The following is a 10,905-nucleotide window of genomic DNA, read 5'->3' as shown; positions in this document are numbered from 1 at the left end:
GCCCTCCCTACTCCACTCCTTCCCATTTTCCCCCATTTTCCACTGTCAGTTTCTCTCTGCTCTTCGCTCCTCACCCTCCACTCACCCCACCCCTCCTTCTGATCTCTCATTCTGAGCTTTTTGTTCCCATTTTCTCCTTTCTCTCTCTCTCTCAACCCCAGCCTCATTAGCTGGATGCTCCACTGGTGGAAGGCGTGGTCTTGTTGCCTTTTCAGTCTCCGTTGAGTCGTCACGCAGACATTTTAATGGTTATTGGTTGGAAATTCTTCCGGCTAACATCAAGCGCGTGTGCATATCTATACCTGCCAGTCTGTCTGTTGCACTTTAACACACACTTAAACCAGTCAGTGAGTCAGTGAGTCAGTGCTGGTTGCAGTTCTGTTCCAGTTTCCAGTAAGCTGATCCTGCTGGCAGAAGCTCGTGGGGAGACTTCCTTTTCTGGAAGGACCTGATGCATCGTGTTAATGATCCCCCCTCTCTCTCTCTCTCTCTCTCTCTCACTGTCACTCCACTGGCCTGTTTGAGCAGAGTCTCATTTCATATCACAGCGTCTGTGCGGAGAGCAACAGCAGAGATCATCCAGCCGGCAGAGTGAAGAGACTGTGTGGATCACGCCCCCCTTTCTCTTCTGTGTCTCAACCTTCTGTCTGTCACTAACACCAGCAACACACTCTTGTCACTCTTCTCTTTCTTGCTCTTCTGTCTGACCCGCCAGTTTTCTATCTGTCCTCGCTCTCTTTGTTTATTTCTTCCCCATGTGCCATTTTCCTTTTCTTTTCGTGCGTCTTTGTCTCCAGTGTCTCCAGTCTCCACGTCAGGTAGGCACCACCGCAGCCAGCCTCAGGAATACACTCATTCAGTCTCTCTCTATCTCTTCTGTCTTCCCTCATCATACATGCCAATATCCTCTTCCACCTCCTCATCTTCCTCCTCCATCTCTGTCTCTCCACTCTCCTCCTCCTGCCTCCACACCCTGCCTCTGAGTGCGCCGGAGAGAGTCGCCAATTGCGCACGGCGAAGGCAGCAAGTGGGAGTGGACCACGGCGAGCGTGCTTGCAAGTGTGTGCGAGTGTGTTTGTGAACGTGGAGAGGAAGAGGAGAGGAAGAGGAGGAGGAGGAGGAGGAGGAGAGAGAGAGAGAGAAAGAGCATCAGCACAGTCCTCCCAGTCTCTCCTCTCTTCACGCACACTCCCACTCTGCATGGAACAATCCTTCCCTCACTGCTTCTAAATGGACATTTCTGTGGCAACGTTTCACCAGTGAAGACAGCAGCTGTGCCGCCGCTCCATTCCACAAGCTCCTACATGCTGGATTTTAAAAAAAAGTGAGGAGAGGAGAGGAACCGGGAGGAGATCTCCGAATATGAGTGAGGAAGCTAAGGAGAAAGCAGGCGGCGGGAAAGGAGCCCATCGCAAGAAGAAAGGCAAAAAGGTATGAAAGAAGAACAAGAGCTTTGCTTTGTCTTGGTGTGCCTGTGCTGTGGCTCTGTTGTTGCTCAGGCTCAGCAGATGGTCTTTTCTGTGTTTGTATGGAAAGTAAGAGGTTGTTGGATGAGGTGAGATTCACGGGTGAGGTTGATGGACCCATTGGAAAGTGAGTGAAGGTGTGTTTTATTGATTTTGAAGGATTTTTTTTTTCTCCCCTCCATTCGATCATTTATTCTTATTAATTGAGCTTTAATATATGTAAGATTGAGACAGTTTTTTATTACATAAGAGCCAATATAATCAAAGCACACACTGTTCAGCTGGTTGTTTTTACAGATTTTTGCTGTCAAGTGCGCTCAGATTTTATCTCTCCTGTGTTTGTGGCTCTGACACGCTGGAGAAATATTTGTTTAGCCTCACCCGGAATGCTACCGGAGACAACTGAAAAGCCGCCTGTCAGTCACCAGTCATTATAGTCCTGATGTTGCAACTGGTCGGTCTGGTTGTTTTGCTGTGAATGACTTCGGTGATGGGGGGGAGGGGGGGGGAAGCAATGGTATGTAAAGTGGAGAGAGAGTGTGTATAATGGAAAGCAAGGGGGATGTCCTCGGGGGGTTAGGGTGGGGGCAACATAACGCACCGCACAGGCGTCTGTTGTACAATCAAACTCCTTCACAGCTGATCCTGTGAGTCTGAGATCCGTGCACTGTACGTTAAATGCATAGCCGTCCTGTTGTGTTCCTCAGAAGTCGTTATTACGGCGTTTAATTGAAGGTGTTCCCCACTGAAACATGTTTTGACTCATGAAGTGGAATGCTGGTTTGTGTGTTTGTGCGAGCCTATATGTGATCCTCCGCTTGTGGCTCACAGTTAAACACCTTGAGCGCTTCTCTTTGTGGGAACGTTTCTGCCTCCCATGCTGTTGTGACAATGTGGCCAGCCCATGATAAATGTGTTTTGCCGGGGAAAGCCACTGATGATCACACGCAAACAGTCTCACGAAATACACACTTTGGCGAAACATACCCACAAAGAGTACGTTCCAGATCATTTGGAGGTAGAGCTGCATTGGAGGTGGCCCTTGAGATCAGGGATTTGGAGCGTGGGGAAGACCGGGGTATGAGAGAGAGAAGCACAGATACAGCAGACTGTGATTACATTTTATAGTGAGTGAATCTCTGTTCTGTGTTTCCAATGAAATCATTTATAGCTGCTGTGATCTGTGCCAGCCTCAGTGCTAACGCTGTCAGTCTGGTTCTTCGATGGCAAGATGCTGAAACTATTGATGGTTGTTGACAAAGTGGAATGTCACGCATTTCGTGGTATGTGGTGTCTGAGCAAACTAGACCTTAAGAACTGATAAAAAGAAAGTGCCAGTATGAATAGTTGTGTGTGTAGAAAAATACCTTCAGTGGGTATATTTCAGAATGGCGATTTCTTTGACGTTATGTAACCAAAATATAGGTTTATTCAAATACATGTTGGTTCCAAGAACCTTTGCAGAGGAACGTCTGGGGAGTGAAATGTCATTTATAAAGTGAATAGAAGTGACTGATGGTGTGTAGATTTTTTGCTTAGTTTACGATCCAAGTGTAAATGAAGAAATAGTGATGTCTCCTATTGGTTTGTGGGCCTTTAGTCTGAAATTTGATCATAGCCATTGGGTTGTTTTGAAACAAAACATGTCAGTAGCAGCTTGTCAATCACAATATAGCAACAGCCTCAAACATACCCAGTGTAATTGCTAATTTTGCTCTAAATGGCACCATAATTTATCAAATAAACACCATGTTGTACAAAAGACGGCTTGAAACTCGTAACTGAGACAACACATTTCTTAGAAAAATTATCACTGAGATAAGAAATCAAGTAAGAAATTGGCCATTTTCTTATAGGCTTTTATACAATCAGACCTCTTTTTACAATTAGAGGAGTTGCCCTCTGCTGGACATAAGTAGTAATGCAGCTTTAAGTCACTTTTGCATTGGCTTCACTTTTCAGGTGCAGAAGCTACATCCGTCTTCTATCTACTGTCTTTATTCAGCACACCTGCCAGTAAGACTTTATAGCTGGCAAGAGGGCCAGTAATTCAAACTCTCAATCATATCATCCAGTATGACATTATCAGATTATGAAACCTTTTAGCATCGATGTCAAATCCACTATGAGTGAGACAATAACATTTGAATGGAAGTTTTTAGGCAGAACATTAAAATACACCAATTTTGTAAAGCTTCTCCATCTCCAACTCCATTTCCCAAACGGATTAAGATAAAGGAGGTTGGGTTAAATTCACCAATAGGATTATAACCGAGGCCCAAAGTTCTCCGTTGTTGTATTTTTTTTTTCTCCCCCCCAACAAGCCTCCATCCGTTATCTCTCTCACACAAGCTCCAGACTGCAGCCATGAAGCTGAAAACAGCAACATGATGCATATTAATGTTTTCTTTTCCTTTTTTTTTTTTTTTACATATGTATGATGTTTGTTTGCTGCGTGGGAACATGCGCAAACGTGCGCCCATGTGTGTCTGCGTTTCGCCGTGTGCGCATGTGCGTGCCAGACAACCATGCCAGATGTGTTAATGATTGTAGTCATGGCAACTAGTTTCTGTTCTGAGAGAAAGATGTCGAGGGTGAGAGCAGGCTGGGGAGAGAGAGAGAGAGGAGAGAGGAGAGAAGAGGGGGTGGACTGGTGAACTTGGTGGCCAGAACAGAAATATATTTTTCATGAGGCAGCTGCTGTGATGGGTGAAGCTCAAGGATACAATCAAATATCTTTTGACTCAAGGTCCCAGACTTATCCTGATTATGACAGGGGTCGTAAATCAACACCAATCACAGCGTTGCGTGTGTCAGTTTGTGATTGTTTGGGCCTATCATTGTGTGTGTGTGTGTGTGTGTGTGCATTTCTGGGTAAGTGTAGCATGTCTGGTGTGTGTACATTCGTCAACGCGTTTGTGTACCACTTTGAAGTTCTTCCAAATGCTCTATGATCTCAGAGAGGCTTAATGATAAGAATTTGATGTAGTGATAGAGATAATGAGGTTTACATAACACACACACACTCACACACACACAGACACACACACACACACACACAGACGCGCAGCTTTAATAGGAATTCAGTTGCATACATTCTCACCCCACAGAAGCTGCCGCTGGGTCAAGTGAAACCCCCTTTAATAAAATAATATTTGAGCATGTGTGTGGGTTTGAGCGGGCATGTGCACCCTCGACGACGGTGGTTATCTGGTTTGCGGTGGAGTTTCAGTGTAGTGACTGCAGCTGCTTATAATGCACATGGACAGCATCCATGCATGAAAAAGAGCAAAAAACAAGGAAGAAAAATGTGCCTGCAAGATAAAAAAAAAAAGGAGTAATATAGAAGTGTCTCCCTTATAGAATCCTAACAACTCAGTTCAATATAATGTAACCTACTATCTTAAAGATATGTCTAGAATATGGGAAATACATTTTATTTACCCTGATGTATGAGTTGCATAACGGTTCTTTATGTGCAATAGCTTATATCCAGTGAAGAGCAGAGTAAACTAGTGTGCAGATTACAAAAAAAAACTTAAATGAAATTAAAACTGAGATGATGGGAAGGCTATGAATTAAAACAAAAGTACGGTTTGCCCACATCAACAGCTTTCCCAAATACTGTAAGTCTCCTCGGCAAAGTAAACATAACGTTATATAAGAGATGGTCGCGCTGAAATGCTTTAGAAACACCATAGCTTTACTGGGTTTATACCTTCCCAAAATAAACCGTCCTTAACTGCAAGATGTACTGTATGTTTACACTTCTTGAGGATTGTGTAAGGAGCGACGGCGTTTCTGTCGGAAAACCCTAAGCAGAGCCGTTTCTGTCAAACACAGACGGATGGAGACACCTGAGAAACGTGGCATCACTGGAAACACTGGAATTCTGTCACAAGCAAGCCGCTGTTGTTGATCATATTTCTCCAGTCGGTGTATCCTCGCTGTATATCTCCCACTCCTAACACAACTACAAGTGAGCTCACGCTGTTGCTGTATTTTTCGGGGGCTGCACAAAACCAGCCGGCTGAACTTTTAATGTAAAATCTTTCACTGTAATGTAGATAAATCGGCAGCCACAATGACCACAGAAAAACAAAAAAAAAACGAAATAAAGAGTGATGACTTTAGCTCACTTTCTCCATCCTTCCACTTTTCACTGGACGGCATACATCTCTCTTTTGTGTTGCCTCTGTTGTCTTGTTCCTAATGAGACAGCCAGTCAGCCAGGCAGCGAGGCCCGGGCAGCTCTGTTCTTTGTCTTTGGATGGAAAAACCCTGCCAGAGACGGAGAGCCCCGCGTCTGGAGGACTGGTGAAATAAGCCGTTCTGTGACAGTGCCTTCAAAGAGAAATGGCACATCACATCCCCCAGATAACAGCAGGGCACTGGTGAATGTGCTGATGGAAGATGTGAAGCGTGTGTGTGTGTGGAGAGAGAGAGGGAGAAAAAGCAAACGAAGTGCTGCTTTTGTTTTTCAGATTACACTAATGGACTTGGCACGGATCGAATCCTTAAAGAGGGGAAGGTTGTACTTCATGGACCATTTGGGAGACAGTTCGTGGGGAAATTTACACACAAATACAGGGAATGCTTCCTGTCTTGTTACAGTAAATAGAGCTGAGGTGATGAAAATTTTGAGAAGTGATTTAATCTTTAAGTCGTCTACGACCAACATGCCAAAGATTCTTATGTTCCGACTGCTCGGATGTTAAGATTTGCTGTTTTTGCTTTTTATCTTTGTGCTTTTGACCAATTATTGTTGGATTTTGGAGTGTTTGGGAAAATAAACCCTACAAATGTCATCTTGAACTGTGAAGAACTATGATAGATATTTTTTACTGTCATTAGAAATTTCAGAAATGATTACTTAAGGTTAGATTACTCATGAAAATGATCACGTGGTGCAGCTCTGTTCCACTACACACGATTCCCTTATGTGTATAAAACATGGTTAAATGCCAAAATAATCTATAAAAAACTGGTTAAGACTGACTGTCGAATCATTTTTAACTCGACAAAACTTTTTGGACATGATGCCAAGCTTTTTCTGCAAGCTTCTCTAGTAGCAAACACACACAAAAAAAAACACACCAAAAAAAATCGGTTGAACCTGAACAATGATTTTCATATCAGGTCAATAAAAACCTGTAACCCCAGGATTACTCATCACATCACCTCCTCCTTGGCATTCCTTGTTTCTGCAGCGCATCCCCGGTGCAGCACAGAAATGTGATGACTTATATAAAGCTGCACACACACACATGCACATGTGCTGTATTAGTTGGGAGTGTGGAGGTGTAAGTGCACATGTGTGCTCCCTCGGTAGCTCTATAAATGTATGCATGCATGTGTGTAGGTGTGTGTGTATTCCTGCCGTCGACTCTGTGTGGATGTGTGTTCGGGTAGGTAGGCGTCGCGGAGCCAGGGCACAGCTGCACGCCCTGGGGAGAGGGCAGAGGGATCAGCCTGTCAGAGCTCCATCACTCTCAGATGCACTGTCTCTGCTCCACTCTCTTCCCACCGAGGGAGGGCAGGGAGAAAAGGATGAGGTGAAAAAAGAAGGAAAGAAGGAGAGGAGCCAGGGGAGAGAGAGGGATGTGGAAGAGGTGAAACGGAGAGGGCCGCAAAGGCCGGCGGAAGACAGGGAAGTGAGAGTGTGAGGTGTGAGCTGGGGAGTGACGGAGGGGAAGATGGAAAGGAAGGAGGTGTGAAGGAGGAGTGTTTCTTTCTCTGTCACTCAGTCGCTCTGAAGCTTTCCCTTGATCTCCAAAATGGCTGCAGGGGGGGTTTAAGAGGCCAGTATGCTACATCAGAAGTGGCTTGTTGGTTGGTGAAACTGCTTCAGAAGCTCTACCCACACACTCCTGTGATGTCGGAACAGGTGGGGGCTTGTCTGACAATTTCAAGCTTTTTGGAAAACCAAAACATTCGCTCCCACTTCAACCGGTGAAGAAACAGGTGTATACGGTTACGGAAGTTAGCGAGACTTGAGTTTAGTCCCTTTCTTTTTATGTTTCTGTGCTTTATAGAACGATTTACAAATATCCTTGAGGAGAGAGGGCCAGAAAGTGTGCCGTCATTCCCGTGTCTAAACAGTTATTGTGCCTTGATCCTTTCTATCGTCGCCAACTTCCCACTACAAACTTCAAGTACGGCCTTTTGGAACAACTATAAACATTTGTGTCCTTGTGAATGTGATTAAGCTTCAGTTGCCAAACTCGTAAAGCACAACCTGGTCCTAGGGGGTAGTGTGCTTTACTTTTTTTTTTTACTTAAATGTTGGAAATAACTGCAAATACCTAAAACAGAGCTGCATTTGGCAATTTTAAATATATGGTATAAACAGTGTAGTTGTAGGAACACACATTGTGCAAGAAATAATTACTATTTATTGAAGTATAGATTTTTTTTATGTGGACATTAAGTACAGTTTGATCTGTTGTTTTAAAGTTTTTTTGTTTTTTTTACAGTCAGCATGCAAATTATTACCTTTTTCCTTTGGCTTTACTAGATATTCATACATCACAATGCTCATGCAAAATTTGAAATTAATTCAGCAACATAATGTAGGAATTTCACAATACAGGGAAAATATGTAAAGTAACATTACATTTTCTTTACATTTTTCAATATAATCTTTCTTTAAAAATGGCCAATATCTGTAAAAACACAGTGGTATTTTGTACTAATGTAACTACAGTAAAAAAAAAATCAAACAACATAAGAGAACAAAGTAGTTTTTGTAAAAATACAGATTTTTGATGTGAACATTATGTACAGTTTAGCCTGTTTTTATATAGTTTAAATGACAACTTTTTGTCTGAGAGTTATCTGTAATTTAACAAAACATGGACTATCTGTAAAAGAACATATATAACATAACAATAAGACCAGTTTTCAAACCTTTATTTTTTTACAGTGTAGTTATTTGACTGATCAGCTGATGGCTCGCCGGTTTAATCATAAGTCAGCTTTCTTTGGGTGCGAACCTGACACAGCTGCTGCTGTCAGACAGAAAAACATGCTTTTATCCGCTCAAGCAGGCTTTAGTTTGAATACAAGTGTAGTACACGCAAACAGAAACACAACCGCACACACAGAGCACAGATAGAGATGGAGCAGCCTTGGTCAGCTAACAAGGCTGTTGAACCAGACCTAATCAACAAAAAGGCCTAACAAGGGCTCAACGCTCTTCGCTCTATCCGTCCATCCCTCCGCACACCTCTCTCTTCCTCTCCTCCATCAACAAAAGCAAGTAATTTGAAGAAATGCCTTGGTTCGTTTTTTTTTTTTTTTTTTAAAAAAGCCTGTCGGCGAGAATGAATCAATACCAGAGAGAGCTCAGCGCAATTTAAAAAGAGTTTCTCTCTCTGTAAGACTCAGCCAGAGCCGGCGTTGGGCTGTAATCACAATGCTTCTTATTAAACACATGTGAAAACGTGTGTGTAATTAAAAAAGGAGCCAGGACCCAGTCTGAACATGGAGTGCTGAATATGATTTTGGGCGAGCAAAACACAATAGAATCACTGCATAGCCACAAAATTTGAATGTAAAAAGGGCATTTTTTTTTTCAACCTGGGCTGCTTCGTGACCCAGACTGCAGCTGCTCTGAGACGTCACCATTGTAATAATGTGCGTTCTCATATCCACTCTACTGGTATTTTCCTTTGCTGGCAGTCGTCGTTGCATGAACCCCGGAGCCTCTTCCGTTTCCCACAGCTCCGTCCGGAAGGCTCTTTACATCTCTCTCTTTCTCTGTTGTGTTCTTTCTATTCCTCTTCTCCTCTTTTTTTTTTCTTTTCCTCCTCTTCTTCAAAAGACTCCACAGTAACGGAAAACAAGGGAGAAGAAGAGAAAAGAAAAGAAAGAAAGACAGTGAGATGGAGAAATTCACTGTCAGGTTCAGAAACCCCCTTCTATCAAGTTCGGGATCCTCCTTAAGCCTCTCCTGGCCCGCTGTCGCCATGGCAACCGTTAAAAGCAACAGAGCAGGATAACAAAAGCTTTTGTTCCGTACCGAAAGCAATAACAGCGGTTTATGCTCACCGCGTTGTCTGCCGACCCCGTTGTGACCGCAGCACCTTGTTTCTCAGTTATTTAACATCAGCGGCTTCTCTGTGGTCGACAAAAAGCACCGTATGCAAACAGATTAAAATCGCCGGTTTATTTATAGCCCCGCATGTAAAAAGGACTGAGTCACAGATGCACTTGGATGTTAATTGTTCTTCGCAAAACATTAGCGCCATGGAAACTGATGTATGAGTTGTTAATAAGGCTTCAGTCATGATGCAGCGGATGACAATTGACAAAGATCACACTATTCCCACACTGGTTCCCACAGGAAAGACGTCTTATCACGTGACGCATTCCTGTTTTTCACATGTTTGATGTGCAGGCTGATTGTTTTTTCACAATAAATACCAAGTTGCCGTGGGTGCAAACAGTCCAGATTTTAGTTCCAGATATCAGAACAGCGGCTCCACCGGGGGCCTGAATGGTGCCACTGAGAAAAGAAAAAAAAAAGAGAAACCCCACCGCTGTTCGTAGCTGAAAGAACTTATTAACCACAAATAACCGGAGAGTAGAAAAGCAGGTTTGTATCGCTCACTGTCCCTTTTTGGCTCTCAGGTGTTGTTTATTTAAATCAGATGATGTATTCTGGGATCAGGAATACATCCACAGTGGAGCCAAGCCAGATGGCTCACCCCTGCTTCCTCCATGGGATGAAAAATGAAAGCTTGCCCGTGAATAAAAATCGAAATGAAAAATGAACCGTGCGAGGCGATAGCTGCAGACTCTCTTCGAGCTGCCATGTGTTAAGACCCTTTCGCTGGCTCTCAGCTTGAAGATGCACTTAACGGCAGGATCTGGCTTCCTCTGAAATTCAAAATGTCTGACAGATAGCCACAGAACTGAGGACCGTGTTTTTGAAATGTCGAGCAGATTGCCAGTTTAGCGCTATTCGTGTTAAGCTGCTGCCGGAAAACCAGGTGAGATCCTGGAGGGACGAGAGGCAAAGCAGTGTCTCTCTTTTCTGCGATTCAGTCATGGCTTTCGTCGTCTAGTGTTAGTATCTTTATTTGCATGTTTCAGACCGTACTGGCACATAGAAGTTATATGTATATTTGACTGCTATTTGATGGACATAAATGGGAACATTTTACAATAGGAGAAAAGTGTAGCGTCCTTGCATGAACATTAGTTTGGGATCAGATGTTTGGAACAGACAGCTTCACTCCTGAGTCCTGTCTGTGCTCAGACTAGGGCAGCAATCACACTTACGTTGAGGTTAAGGAATGATTGAGAGATTTCATTTACCTGTTTTTGAAGCTAGAACTTGTGCTTTCCTTCAAGTCACTGTTATGTTTATTGATATCAAATCAAGACCGCTATCTTTTTCTAAACCCTAAACAAGTGCTGTGAGTATAAACAC

At 43.4% G+C, this 10,905-nt stretch overlaps 1 protein-coding gene across 1 annotated transcript in view; it reads left to right on the top strand.

Annotated features, from left to right (window-relative positions):
- The first annotated feature begins 1,356 nt into the window (after positions 1-1,356).
- Positions 1,357-10,905, top strand: part of ank3a (ankyrin 3a) — a 118,791-nt gene continuing 109,242 nt past the window's right edge. Inside the window, exon 1 of the mRNA XM_008280424.1 lies at positions 1,357-1,431. Coding sequence (XP_008278646.1) covers positions 1,363-1,431 — 69 coding nt within the window. The 5' untranslated portion in view covers positions 1,357-1,362. The remainder of the gene's footprint in view (positions 1,432-10,905) is intronic.

This window comes from Stegastes partitus, unplaced genomic scaffold (genome assembly GCF_000690725.1).
Source record: "Stegastes partitus isolate 25-593 unplaced genomic scaffold, Stegastes_partitus-1.0.2 Scaffold192, whole genome shotgun sequence".
Lineage (NCBI taxonomy): Eukaryota > Metazoa > Chordata > Actinopteri > Pomacentridae > Stegastes > Stegastes partitus.
The sequence above is the reverse complement of the archived record's forward strand: the minus strand, read 5'-3'. Positions and strand labels throughout refer to the sequence as shown.